Source organism: Erythrolamprus reginae, chromosome 2, assembly GCF_031021105.1.
Source record: "Erythrolamprus reginae isolate rEryReg1 chromosome 2, rEryReg1.hap1, whole genome shotgun sequence".
In the NCBI taxonomy this organism is placed as follows: Eukaryota; Metazoa; Chordata; class Lepidosauria; order Squamata; family Dipsadidae; genus Erythrolamprus; species Erythrolamprus reginae.
The window spans coordinates 154,401,709-154,416,105 of NC_091951.1; the positions used below are offsets into that span (position 1 = coordinate 154,401,709).

Consider the following 14,397-nt stretch of genomic DNA (forward strand, 5'->3'; position numbering starts at 1 on the left):
GTATGTCTGGCGTGCTGAGACCAACTTCGGCTGCAAAAGAAGCTGCGCCAATCCTGAAAGAGTGTGTCCCGTAACGCATGGGGTTCAGGCCCATCCGGGCCAGGGCCTTGGTTGCCACAGCCCAGAACTGGTACCTAGTGAGAGGGTCCCCGGATGCATGGCAGAAAAGCGGGCCGGGGTAACTTCCCCGGATGCCCCAATACGATGAGATTGCCCCCACGGGGCACACCTTCCTCTGGCAGGTCTTGGAAAGCTGGACCGTCACGCCCCGGCCCCTCTGATCCGTTTTGGAGCAGCGCAGACGAAGGAAAACTGAGCCCCGCCGAAATCGAATGTCCCTAGCTTGAAAGGCGCGGCCAGAGTGATCGAACTTGGATGCCGCCAAAACCTCGCTTATACGGAACGCGCCAAAAAACAACGTAACCGCAACCGCGCGGTAAAGGGCTGCCTCATACTGGGAGCGACACAGCTTGTCCCACAAATCACCCAAAGCCCGTAAGTGGGCCAACTTGAGGGGGCGTCTCCTATCACCCCGGGGCGGGCCCTTCTCCCTGACCCACCCCTCCAGTGCCTTTTTAATCCTGAAGTCACCTGTGTTATCCAAGAAACCCCTGGACTTGGCTATGAAAGCCAGGCCGGCCAGTTTGCCTCGAATTGTGCGGGCTGACAACCCCCGGCGTTTACTAAGAGAACAGAACTCCAGCAGGTGCTCCACCGGGGCCGGCCAAAGCTGGTCGTACCGCTTGTCATGACGAAAAACCCAAAATTCCCTACCTGCCCGCTGGTAGGACTTCCTGGTGCTTGCTGCTATGGACAGGTCGATTGCCCTGTTCACATCGGCCCTCCAATCTGCCACAGGAGCGGGGGGGGGTGCCTCCGGTTGTTCCGCGGCCTGTGGGGCAAGCAGCCGGAACCTAGCCAACTGCCCCCTTGACAAAGCGTCTGCTACCCCATTCCTGATCCCCGGGACATGGTGTGCCCGGAAAAGCATGTTCTGGGCCAAGCACCTAACCACCATGTGACACACCAAACCCATCACTCTCTCGTTCTTGGAAGAAAGTGTGTTGACAACATGTACAACCGCCATGTTGTCGCACCAAAAATGTATCGTCTTACCGGTGAAGCTAGGGGACCATAGCTCGATAGCCACGACAATGGGGAACAGCTCCAAGAACGTCAAGTCCCTGCACACTGCGGTGCCCTGCCACTCTGGAGGCCAGTCTGCCCTAAACCACCTATCCTTCCAAACCACCCCAAAACCCACTGCTCCGGCTGCGTCGGATTTCACCTGGAAGTCACCTTTCAACAGCATGTCCTGTCTCCAAAAGGAGACCCCGTTATATGTCTGCAAAAATTCCTGCCACACCCCCAGGTCCTTCCTCACGCTAGCCGTCAAGCGGATTCTGTGGTGAGGCTTGGAGAGGCCGGCCGTTGCCTGGTAAAGCCTAAACATGAACGCCCTACCTGGCGCAATTACCCTACAAGCGAAGTTCAACATACCCGCCAACTCCTGTACCTGCCTCAGGGTCACCCTTCTGGCGGCCCTAACGACCCTAACTGTGTCCCGCAGCTTCGCTAGTTTGTCATCCGGAAGCCGACAGGTCTGGGCAACCGAGTCCACCTCAATGCCCAGGAATGTAAGCCTAGTGGTGGGCCCCTCGGTCTTCTCCTGCGCCAGAGGCACGCCGAGGTCCCCGCACAACCCCTGAAAACCTGCCATTCCACGCTGGCATTCGTCAGAGCCCGCCGGCCCCGCGAAAAGAAAATCGTCTAAGTAATGGACCACTGACCGAATCCCAGAACTCCTCACGTGGGCCCACTCTAGAAAGGAACTAAACTTCTCGAACAATGAACATGAAACTGAACAACCCATCGGGAGGGCCCGATCAACAAAAAACCCCCCCTCAAACTGAAAACCTAAGAGGTCGAAATCCTCGGGGTGAATCGGCAAGAGCCGGAAGGCCGACTTGATATCGCACTTACCCATCAGGGCCCCCGGACCGCACTCTCGAACCACCGAGACCGCCGTATCAAAGGAAGTATAACGCACCGAACACAGGTCATCAGGAATATGATCGTTAACTGAGTTACCCGGAGGAAAAGACAGGTGGTGAATAAGCCGGAACTCCCCCGCTGCCCGCTTGGGCACCACTCCCAGGGGGGATACTTGCAGAGAAGGCAGGGGCGGCTCCTTAAAGGGGCCCAGCACCCGGCCCTCCCGCACCTCCTTCATAATTTTCTCCCGAACCACGTGTTCCATTCCGGAAACTGACCTAAGGTTCTTAGCCAGGCAAGCAATCCTGGGCCCCCTATACGGAATTCTAAAACCCTCCGAAAAACCTGTAACCAAGAACTCAGCCTCTTTCTTAGGGCGAAAACCCCCAAGCCTGTCTCTCAACCTATCCAATTTAATGGGGGTTGGCCCCCTTGCCCTGAGCTCCAGGCACCTGGGCCTTAGCCTGGCCAACTGCTGGCTTGTTGCCGCCTCCCCCTCTGCCTCTATAGCAGGCTGATATCGGGTGTCTGCCATTACACAACGCGCAGGCATGGCGGAAGCGACAAGCTGGCCTGGCACAGGCTCCTCTGGCGCCGTACTCGTAACAGTACGGCGGGATCCGAAAGGGCGAACTCGTCGCACCCCGCTGCGCCGAGCCCTGGGTCCCCGAGACCGCCCCCGGGCGGGGGAGGGTAGCCTCTTTTCCCTGGGTCAGCAGCAGGTGGCCTGTAGGCGTCCGCCCGCTAGCCGGGGTGGCGGGTTGCTGCGTGGCTTGAAGCCACAAATCGTTGTGCCGCATGTCCCACGGCCAGTGCCTATTGTGTGCGGCAAACCTCCTAAAATCCTCATCGTATTGCTTCCACGCCTCCCCACCAAACTCCTGATAAGCCCGTAATATCATATTCATATATAGGATAAGCTCATGGGTCTTGTGTACATCGTCTTCGACAACCACTGAGTGATATGCCAGAAAGGCGTATGCCCATGATAAAATTCCTTTATCCATCTTGACATCCTTTGACTCCGCAGCCCCCTTCTTACCTTCCTTGTCCTTGTCCTTCTTGGATTTTTCCGGCAACAGAATCTTAAATATATCTACATAAGCCCCGCGCCAAATCTTTCGTTTAAGGGCCTGTGACATGTGCATGCTAAGCGGAGTGTCAGGGAGGCCAGGAGCAAAAGGGTTGTCGCTGTCGACAGTGGAGGTATCAGTGGACTCTGTGGTCGTGGACTCTGAGCTATCCATTGAGGGGTCCCTCCTTTTCCTGCCCCTCTTTGTCATCCCACGTTTTCGGCCCCTCCCCCATACCTGGGCTGCCGTGCGCGAACGCCATGTGCTATGTGATTTATGTGACTTGTGTTTAACCGCCCGTACCCTGCCTCGTGGTCCCCGTGGCCGGGACCAACGATGCCTGGGTACCGGGCACTCACCCCAATGTGAAGAGTCGTCATCAGCCTCCTCTGAGGCAGAAGCGGCCCTGCTTCCACGTCTCCTCTTGCGCCGTTTTTTGGCGCGCCGGTCGGATCGCACCCTCTGAGACCTTTCTTCAGATTCCGAGGAGCTTCGGGTCCCCTCTGCGCTCGGGGCACCCCTGGCGTCCTCGTGCCGGGACCGGCCCCTCTTCCTTGGCCCCTCATCCAATTTCTCGAGTAAGGCAGAAAGAAGGTGTGAAGATACAGAGACTGTCTCCTCCCCTGTACCCTCATTCCCAACAGCCCGTGTTGGGGGGGACCCCTCATCAGACCCACTCGTTTCAAATGGGCTGGGGTCACCCTCCCCGGGATCAGTAACCTCCCTCCTGCTGCCACGTGGCCCCCTGACTGGGGCCCTCCCCTGGCGGCGGCCTGCTGCCCTAGGGGTCGCCTCCTGGCGCCTTGGGGCCCGCCCCCTGGTGGTCTCCTCCCCCCTGGAGCTGCCCTCCCTACTTGGCCTGCTGTCCTGCTCAGCCCCAGGGGCCTCCCCCCAAGCCCTCTTGGGGGCCCTTCTCCTTCCCGTACGGCGGGGCTCAATGGGGGGGTTGCCCTGAGCGCCGGCCTGCCCCCCCGCTGCCCGCCGCCGGGTCCCCGCTGTTGCCCTGCTGCCCCTCGCCATTAGTCCACTCCCCTCCAAACCAGAGGAGGCCCGACAAACAGCCGATGCCTCTAGCGCTGTCGGCCCGGGCCTCCTACTGCCGCCCACGCGACTGCTGAGGCCTCCGGGCCTTGCCGCGCTGTCTCCGCCGGGCGCCGCCGACCTACGCCTCCGGACTGCCGCTCCGGCGATCTCTTCCGCCTCAGAGGCTTGTCGGGCTCCCTTCGCCAGCTGGCTGTCGGCCCGAGCCTCCGCTCGCCGCCCACGCTCTTCGCCGCTTTCGGGCCTTCCTGAGACGTCCGGGAGCAGCAGGGCTGTCTCCGAAACTGCCGGGCGAGGGTAACTGCGCCACGAGGCAGCCCCTTTTATAGGGCTGCCTCACCCTCGCCCGGCCAATGGGTGGCCCGCGCCACCAAACTTCATCACTGCGGCCCCTGGGGATGACGAGGGGCCGCAGGCTCCGCCCCAACATGGCGGCCTCCTTCCCCGGTCCCACGCCGCAACCCCGCGCCGGCTGGTGAGTCGCCGGCGGCATTCCATCGTGAACAGACTCAACATCTTAATACAGATTTAAAACAGTGTTGTAGATAAGATGGTGTCAGGGATCTAACCAGTGAAGGGCTACCAACATTTTTGCTACCACACTGTGGGTGTGGCTTATGCAGGATGCCCTGCATTTTCTTTCAACATCTTTCAGTGCAAATTGGGTGCTCTGGGGTGGAGCTCCATTTTTGCTACCCCACTGTGTGTCCCCCATCCGCACAGTAGCCCACCCCTGGATCTAACTTAATGCTGTTATTTAGAATCTACCTTACCAAAAATAAGGGGAATTACATAATAGGGCCTCCAACACCAAATTCAGTTCAAAGGAAGCCACGATCAACAGTATTAAAAGTTGCCTCATTAAGGTAATCCATCATGGGGACCAAGGCTCACCCAGTAACCAGAGTGGAATGTACGTAGGAGCATATTTAGCTAATTTCTTTCTTACTGTTGATCAGAATTTTTGTTTGTTTTTAATCTATTTTATTTTTGTTGCTTTGCTCATTGAGATGGTCAATACACTGATTAAATATATTTAGAAGTAATGGCTAGAAGTTTCAGCTACTTATATTGTATTTTAAAATAAAGAAAAAAATCCTAATTGCAAGAGTCTAAGGCGATTCTCAATGCTGCAGGTCATGACTGTCCCAAAGGTGGTTTTTTTAAAGAGGCAACTGGACTTTCTGGTGGGGTTTTTTTTGGGGGGGGGGAGATTTCATTTTTTTATCCAATCAGAGCTGAAGATGCTTCTTGGATAAGGTGAAACTTCTTGAAAGAAAACCAGTCAGTTGCCTCTTGAAAAAACATATTTGGGGACCTAATTATAAGATTTGTAGAACAACTAGACAGTCTTTCTCTTGGCACTATAAATTCTCTAATTTGGGAGGTGTTTTTTTCCCCCCAGAAAAGACTGGACAACCACCTCTTGAGAATGGTTATATTGGTTTTCCTCAACATTATTGAAGATTTAATAAGATTATTTTTGTAGTCCCTTCCAAATCCTCAATTGTGTGACAGTCTCCAAAAACATCTGTAATTAAGCAATAGTCATCACTATCTCATTTTCCATGCCCCAAAAGCAATAGCAATGTTTCTGACCTTCTCACTGTACCTCCTTGTCCATGTTATCTGTTTCCTCTCTTCCTTTTTATCTCTTTGCTCATCACTCACACTTTTCAGTGATTGGTGTTCTAGTAATGGGGAGATTTAAATGGGTTAGCTGAAAGAGGCTCAATTGAAAATAAGGAATTATGGAATGCTGGAATTAGGTAATAAAGTTTTTGGTGCATCAGGATTCATGTGCCTTGTGACTGGTTAATTGTATGTACAAATATTTCTGATCAATGCATACCAGTTACCCAGAGCACAATGGGAATTGCACCAATTTTGCATGAACGTTGCATAAGTGCATTCATTTTTCTGATATGGAATTCTGTTCTTCAGTACAAGCCAATGAGTTTGAGCCAGCCAGCTGTTTGATGAGATGTGAGAGGAAAAAGTGAGCAAACAAGCTTACTGGAAAGCTGCCTATACTTCCTGTATGTGTAACAATTATACAATTATATAACAATTGTACCTCAGTTTCTCAGACCCACTGTGGGCCCAAATGCAACTGATGCATTACTAATCTATTCGCGTTATCCATTCTGATTCTTAATATGGAGCTACTGTATTAATTGTGACAAGTGATTTTGTGGTGTCTGTTCATTTAGCTGTGAATCATCAGTTCAGCAGTCCACGTGGCTCCCGACCTTAGTGCTAGCTAACATTAGAATCTTCAGTAAAAAATACTGATTAATACTGGATGCTTCAGCAAAAGGAGCAATTGTGCAGAGATTGATGTCCCTTGCTTTCTGCTTCTCAATCCCATCCCGTGCTTCTAATGTCTAAAGGTGTGTGCCTGAATAACAGTAGAGTCACGGTTTCATTTTATCTCATACCTGCTGTTCACAAGAACAGTGAGGTGAAGCAATAGGAGATTATGGAGTTTCATTTGTCTTTGGAGATTAGTTAGTTTTAAAATACGATGTCCAAATAATACGATACTTTAAATTGTATAGAGGATTGTTCAATGTAACATTGATATAAAGGTTGTTTATAGAAGGGAAAAATCTGAGCCACATATTAATTCTATGGCACATCACAGCCTTGCATTGCTCAATATTCTCCTGGATTTAGGACTGAGCAGGAAAATAGTCTTGTTTGAGCTCCTGAGCAGCCTCTATCAGTCAGTATAGAAACCATTGGACTGATAGTTGGGGTGTAATACAAATGCTGATAGGCTACCTGTACTTGGAGCTTAACCTCTTGTGTTTGGTAAATCTTATTTATAATTCAGTGCATTTGATTGTCATCTCTAGAAACACTGGATTGTAGTAAAGATCTTTCTAGATAGGGTAGCCAAAACATACACCAGAAATTAAATATACAGTGATATCTTGTCTTACAAACTTAATTGGTTCCGGGACGAGGTTGTTAAGGTGAAAAGTTTGTAAGACGAAACAGTGTTTTCCATAGGAATCAATGGAAAAGTGATTAATGCGTGCAAGCCCAAAATTCACCCCTTTTGCCAGCCGAAGCGCCCATTTTTGCACTGCTGGGATTCCGCTGAGGTTCCCCTCCATAGGAAACTCCACCTCCGGACTTCTGTATTTTTGCGATGCTGCAGGGGAATCCCAGCATTGCGAAAACAAGCGCTTCACTGGCAACGGAAGTCCGGAGGTGGGGTTTCCCATGGAGGGGAGCCTCAGGGGAATCCCAGCAGTGCAAAAATGGGTGCTTCGCTGGCAACAGGAGTCCAGAGGCGGGGCATCCCAGCAGCGGCGGTGGGTTTGTAAGGTAAAAATAGTTTGTAAGAAGAGGCAAAAAAATCTTAAACCCTAGGTTTGTATCTCGAAAAGTTTGTATGATGAGACGTTTGTAAGATGAGGTATCACTATACAGTGATCTCTCGGTTAGCGCGGGGGTTATGTTCCAAGACCTCCCGCGCTAACCGATTTCCGCGTTATATTGGATGCGGAAGTAAAACCACCATCTGCGCATGTGCGCCATTTTTTTCATGGCCGCACATGCGCAGATGGTGGAGTTTGCGTGTGGGCGGCGGGGAAGACCAAGGGAAGATTCCTTCAGCCGCCCAACAGCTGATCTGCTCCGCAGCGCGGAAGCAGCGAGGAGCCGAAGATGGGGTAAAGGCAAAGGGGAAACCCCATCTTCGGCTCCTCGCTGCTGCCGCGCTGCGGAGCGGATCAGGTGTTGGGCGGCTGAAGGAACCTTCCCTTGGTCTTCCCGCTTGCCGCTTGCCAGTCCACACACGCCCCCCTGGATGAGCCGGCCACAGGGGCGAGGGGTGGGGATGAAGGGGCAGGACTTCCCGGGCGGAAGGCATGCTCGGCTCTGCCGCTCCAGCCCCTTTCGGCCGAGCAGCCAGGGAAGTCGAGCCAGGCGTGGCGGTGGCAGCGCTGCTTCTCCGGTCGCCCGGTCCTCTCCTGCCTCCTGCGCCGATGTTCCCCGCTGCGACGGAAGGCAGTCGCTTGGCTAGGGAGGCTCGGCCGAAAGCGGCTGGAGCGGCAGAGCCGAGCACGCCTTCCACCCAGGGAGTCCTGCCCTTTCATCCCCGCCGACCACAGGGGCGAGGGGTGGGGATGAAGGGGCAGGACTTCCCGGGCGGAAGGCGTGCTCGGCTCTGCCGCTCCAGCCGCTTTCGGCCGAGCCTCCCTAGCCAAGCGACTGCCTTCTGTCGCAGCGGGGAACATCGGCGCAGGAGGCAGGAGAGGACCGGGCGACCGGAGAAGCAGCGCTGCCGCCGCCACGCCTGGCTCGACTTCCCTGGCTGCTTGGCCGGGGAGGCTCGGCCGAAAGCGGCTGGAGCGGCAGAGCCGAGCACGCCTTCCACCCAGGGAGTCCTGCCCTTTCATCCCCGCCGACCACAGGGGCGAGGGGTGGGGATGAAGGGGCAGGACTTCCCGGGCGGAAGGCGTGCTCGGCTCTGCCGCTCCAGCCCCTTTCGGCCGAGCCTCCCCGGCCAAGCGGCAGCCTTCCACCGGGAGGCTCAGCATTCCGTCAGTCATAGCGCTGGCTGTCAACTTTTCTTTTTAGCACTGGGGAGGCAAGTCAGCTCCTGCCCAGTTTTAAAAAGAAAAGTTGACAGCCAGCGATTGTTCCGCTGCCGCCAGCATGGCCTGGCTGGCAGCGGAAGATGTAACGGAGCCCACGGGGGATTCGCCTTCCTCCCACCCGCAGCCGAGACTGATTGTGGGCTCCTTCGCAACCTCGGAGAGCTTCCGGGGCATGAAAGCTCACGAAAACCAGGAAGCTCTCCGAGGTTGCGAAGGAGCCCACGATCAGTCGGCTGCTGGCGGGAGGAAAGCGAATGCCACGGGGCTGGGCTCGGCTCCCCCCTCGGCTCCCCCCCTTACCAGCCCCGCTGCGGAAGGCTCCATTCTGTTCCCTGCCGGCCCGATTGAGCGGCCGGCGGTCTCCATTCAGGGAACAGAATAAAAAAAAATTTATTTTTTAATATTTTATTTTTTTAAATAATATTTTTTGAAAAACCGCGTTGCAGCGTTTCGCGCTAATCGAGAACGCGCAAGTCGAGGGACCACTGTATATATATTTCTTCCTATCCTTAGAAAATAGATTATTGAGAGCCTGCTGCTTGAAGGAAAGTTTCTCATTTCTAATCCATACATAAAGCTCCAGCCACATGTTCATGATGGCTTAAACTGATCCCCCACACCACCACCTTGATAGAAAAGGAGGTCCATAGGCCTGCATCCAAACCCCTTTTGCAGGAATAAATCAGGGCTAGGTTTAGATTCCAATCCAATTTCTTCCCATTTGATCACTTACACCCTACCAGGGCATACATGATACTTCAGCTCAGGGAGCCATCTTGTGGCTAATTCACACAAAACAAGCCTATGTATACCCACTTTCATCAATGTAGAGGGACTATACTGTCTTGGGCAGCAGGGTGAGGGTGGGGGTACAACATCATAATCATGAGATTTCCAACTAATGAAGGTGCAGAGTATTTGTCAAAGGGCCATTAGTCCTTTATACTTTGTCACCTTGGTGCATCTTCTCCTTCTGGAAAATGCATGTATAGATTGTTAATAATTGAAAAACAATGTTAAATATAACATTATAAATAAGTATTGGAATAATCAAGAATGGGGATTGCAAGAAGAGGTTTTTTTTAAAGTCTACCCCAATGCCACTGTCATTTCAAAACCTTTCGCTCTCCTTATAGAGATGTGAGCTCTTTTAGGGCAGGGGGAACACATTTGCCCATTGCCAGAGGCAACTGCAGGAAGATTTGGGGGTTACAGGACTACAGGATAATGGCAATGTTTTTTGTCAATGTGGGTATCAAGCCTTCTTCTGGATTCTTATCTTTCTAACTTCTCCTTACAGCAGTTTTTATTCACATGCCCTAAGTAGCTTCTAGTCAGCACAAAGTAAACCATTCTAATTTGCCTTTGTGTGCAACTTTTTAGTGAAGCTTTAAGTGTTTTCTTGGCAAGATTTTGGAAGTGGTTCCATTGCCTCCTTCCTGGGATTAAGAGAGAGAGAATGACCCAAGTAGGTCACCCAGTTGGCTTTGTGTGTAAGCGGGGAATAGAACTCAACATTTTCTGGGTTTCTAGTTAGATGCCTTAATCGTTACACTGAGCTGGTTCTTCCGAAATCTTGCCAAGAGGGCGGGCGGGCTGAAGCCAGATTAGTCCAGGCAGTCCCTAGGAGTCAGAGTGCCAGAAATGGGACACTGATGAGCCCAGATTATGAATGGCTCTCTGACAATCTCCTTTCAGCCTCCCTTCTGCAAAGTTGTTTATGGAGATTCTCAGTCATCCAGGTCATGGTTGTCCCAACTAGACAACTACTACTACTACTTCTTCTTCTTCTTCTTCTTCTTCTTCTTCTTCTTCTTCTTCTTCTTCTTCTTCTTCTTCTTCTTCTTCTTCTTCTTCTTCTTCTCCTTCTCCTCCTCCTCCTCCTCCTCCTCCTTCTTCTCCTTCTCCTCCTTCTCCTTCTCCTCCTTCTTCTCCTTCTTCTTTTGAAGACATTTAGCTTTTCATCCAAGAACTGAAGAAGCTTCTTACATGAGAAGCGAAATGTCATCAAAGAAAGTCCAGTTGCCTCTTGAAAGAAGCCCTTATGGGACTTCTGCAAAGTTGTCATGGCAAAATTCTCAGTTTCGTGGAGCTTCACTGGGCTGGAGATTCACTGGGGATTCACTTCTCAGAATCCTGGAGATTCAGTGGGCTGTTACAGAAAACTAGAGGCAGCAGCTCTTCAAAGCTCTTCTTAGCTCTATTTGGGGAAACTGGAGATTAAACATGGAACTTTTGCAGATACTTTTACACTAAGCTATGGTACCTTTAATCTAGTGACTCTGTCCTAGTTGTATTTGTAGCTGTACTCTTTAATAGTGCATACATTATTGGCTGAATTTTTAAAGCAGGATTTGGGAACTGTCTGGGTTAGAAAAAAATAGCTTCAGCATTTCAGATATAAGAAGGCTGCAATTTCCATCAACCTGTTAGCTGGAAGTGTTAGGCCACCAGCAGACCATCTCAGGGCAGTCCCTGGTGGTGAGATCCATTTCTCATTGCAATGATTCAGAACTACTATTAAATTTAATTGTACAGCTCTATCTTTAAATAACTTTTAAATAGAAGGAATTGTGCTTGAGCAAAGGAGACATGGTGAATTACATGGAGTTTTGAATACATTTCATAACAGGGAGCATTGTGTTATGAAGGCAGATAAAGTTGTATCTTGTGACATCTTCTAAAACCATGGTGTGAAAGTGTTTAACTGTTTAATTATTTTTCATTTATGATAGCAGTAGGAATAAATATTTTAAAAAAAATATTTTTATTGATTTTATAATATAAAACATACACACAACATATAACAATGTGCACAGTGATTAGTGCCCACCACCAGACAACATTCACACCCTCCACCAAAATGGGGGCGTATTTTATGTATACTATTTTAACTCAAGAGCAATATATCTATTTACATATTATAAAGTGATTCCAATTTATTCCTTATAGCTTGGTCTCAAATTCTACTGACCATATATCCTCTTATCTTGTCCCTTTGTCTCATCAGTTCCCACAGATCAATATCATTGGCCGCAGTAAGAAAAAAATATACATCATCATATCTAAAGTACTGTGCAAGTGATTTTTAAGTTATTTCAGAAACCATTTTCCTTTACTGGAGCATCAGGGGGAAAATACTAGCAATTACATCTGTACAGTTTTTCCAACTTAAATGTAATGTGATCATAGCTTATCCTAGTTATTATAGAAACTTGAATGCTTGTTGCTAATCTAGATAGGCAAGTGAGAGGCTGCCAAATTCAAAGAGGAGAAAGGAAGGAATAGGCTCCCTAAGTATCTTCTTTCTTTGAGTCCGGAAATTGTTCAGAAGTTTTTGGTTCTTGGTTCTTAGCTTTCCAAGAGCCTTGAAAAAGAATAATGGAACCTGGGAAATGATTGAAGTGCTAGATTGGTACAGTAAAGATCCAGGTATAAGTCTACACAGCCATGGAATTCATGCCTTCAGACTAGAAACTTGTTTTTGGATAAAATTAGAAAAGACCTCCCTGTGGGATGCCTGGAACTCTCAGAGCAATTACAAAATATAAATGATGGTGTTGCTATTTTTTGCATGTATTATCAGTGCAGTTGAAGCTTTATAGCTTTAGTGAAGCCTTTTAAGACAGAGAGTGGGCCCTATCACAGGAGTGAGAGGGTGGGAGGAAAGAATGGAGGTAAATGAAGGACTGTAGAGTGAACTATTTGATATATGCTTTGAGGGATGCTTTGAGAATGGATTTGAAGAAGGTTTAGGACAACTCACTGGACAAGTTACTGTGTATAAACAGGGAGCAAACCCCACAGTCACCAGGATTGATGATATCACCTAATCAGGTAATAAACATCTGCCAGCAAACCAGAAAGTACAATGACTCCACAATTCAACCCTGAGCTTCAGCTATTCTCTTCTGTTGGCAAGTAATTTGGAATTAGAAAGGGAATTTTCAGGAGCAATTTCTTCAATTTCGCTTTCTTAGTTGCTTGACTTTTTCTATTCTGGAAAAAAAAAACTTTGTTCCTCAAAATATGAATTAACTTTCTCCCTTTCAGAAATTTCACCCAGGATAATAATAACAGAGTTGGAAGGCACCTTGGAGGTCTTCTAGTCCAAACCCCTGTTTGGGCAGGAAACTCTACACTACTTCAGAAAACTCACTGTAGCCAACTTGCCACAGCCAAATCCCAGTGGGACAACTCGCTACAACCAACTTGCCATGGGACAATTCAAAGCTGTATTAATAATTTCATTATTACTTTATTGGTGACCATGTTTTCATCAAAATTATTGTAAGTCTTGTATTTCTGAATTGATTTTTTTTTAAATTAGCCATGGTTCTGTTGAAATTAGTTTAACTTTTGTATTTGTTGGCTTGTCCTGTGACAAGTTGTCCCACGGTGAGTTGGCTGTAGCGAGTTGACTACAGCAAGTTGGCTATGGAGAGTTGTCCATGGTGAGTTGTCCATGGCATGTTGTCCCATTCTGTTTGAGGAAAGGAAGACAAAGAGCATCTCCTACACATCCAGGAGGGATGTTTTCTACAACCAGAAAAAAAAAATGAAAGGAGTGTTGAATTGAGCAGAGATTTTTGTTTTGTGGAAAGCAAGCAAGTCACAAAGAAATAAGTAATAAGAACAAACAAAAGCTAAAAGTTGGAAAACTGTGAATCACTTTGTAGAGAGGACAGAACACCAGATGGAGAAGGGAATGAGAAGCCAGGAAAAGGATCTGAAGCAAAGAAAGAAACTAAATGGTTTGGACAGTGGAATTTTGAATAGAAGTGCAGATGAATGCAAACTGAGTAATGAAAGAATGCCCCCAAATTATGGCTTTCAGAGGAGTCTTCATGCTGACATCAAATAGCACTTACGTAAACATGGTTCCATGGGATAATTCATATTTCTGTGAATACTCTGCTCCAAAATAGGCCCCAAAGTGGACACTTGGTTATGAGGATCCTATAGCTTATATCACTTTTGGATAGTTCCCATATGTTGGAAACAAAATCCAAATTTGAAAGCTCCAGTTAGTTTATATTGTTTTTATGCTATGTGGGCAAATTTCTCCATTCAGAAAAGTACAATAAACTTTGGGAAACTTCGCCAATTGCCTATAACCCTTCTCCCCCCCCCCAAAAAAAAAAAGATGAGGGAACACTTGCCAAAATAGTTTTGATTCACAAACTTAAATCTGGTGTGCAAATAACTCATAAATGAATTCCTCTAGGTATATTCCTGAACAGGGAGAAATCTAATAGTGGGTTGTGGTTGCTGTTTTTAAAAATCACCATATATATATATATATTCGGTTTGGATGCTTCATCTGGGTTTTTTCCCTGCAGAATTATGAAACGTTTGCTCTATTTATAAGATATATATATGTATATAATATATGTGCATATATACTTGTTTTGCAGCATGCTGGAATACTCTTTGGACCTGCAGAATGTCAGTTTCTCAGCTGTTCGGACAGTCAGGGTACTTCGGCCTTTGAGAGCCATTAACAGAGTTCCTAGTAAGTTGAATTTCTTTTCTCCCTTCTCCCCCTCCCTTTGGTAATAGCTCATCATTTCTGATAATGAGGAATCCAAAGAATAAATTGGAGATATTGCATATTTTCTGAAATTGCACCGCACATGTTCCCCTCTGTCCCTTCAGCACGTCAATTATCA

General features: G+C 48.7%; 1 protein-coding gene across 5 annotated transcripts in view; it reads left to right on the plus strand.

Annotated features, from left to right (window-relative positions):
• CACNA1G (calcium voltage-gated channel subunit alpha1 G) overlaps positions 1 to 14,397 on the plus strand; it is a 393,060-nt gene that overhangs the window by 151,212 nt on the left and 227,451 nt on the right. For all 5 annotated transcript variants that reach the window (XM_070740004.1, XM_070740005.1, XM_070740007.1 and 2 more), the window contains exon 4: positions 14,143 to 14,240. In XM_070740004.1, coding sequence (XP_070596105.1) covers positions 14,143 to 14,240 — 98 coding nt within the window. The remainder of the gene's footprint in view (positions 1 to 14,142; positions 14,241 to 14,397) is intronic.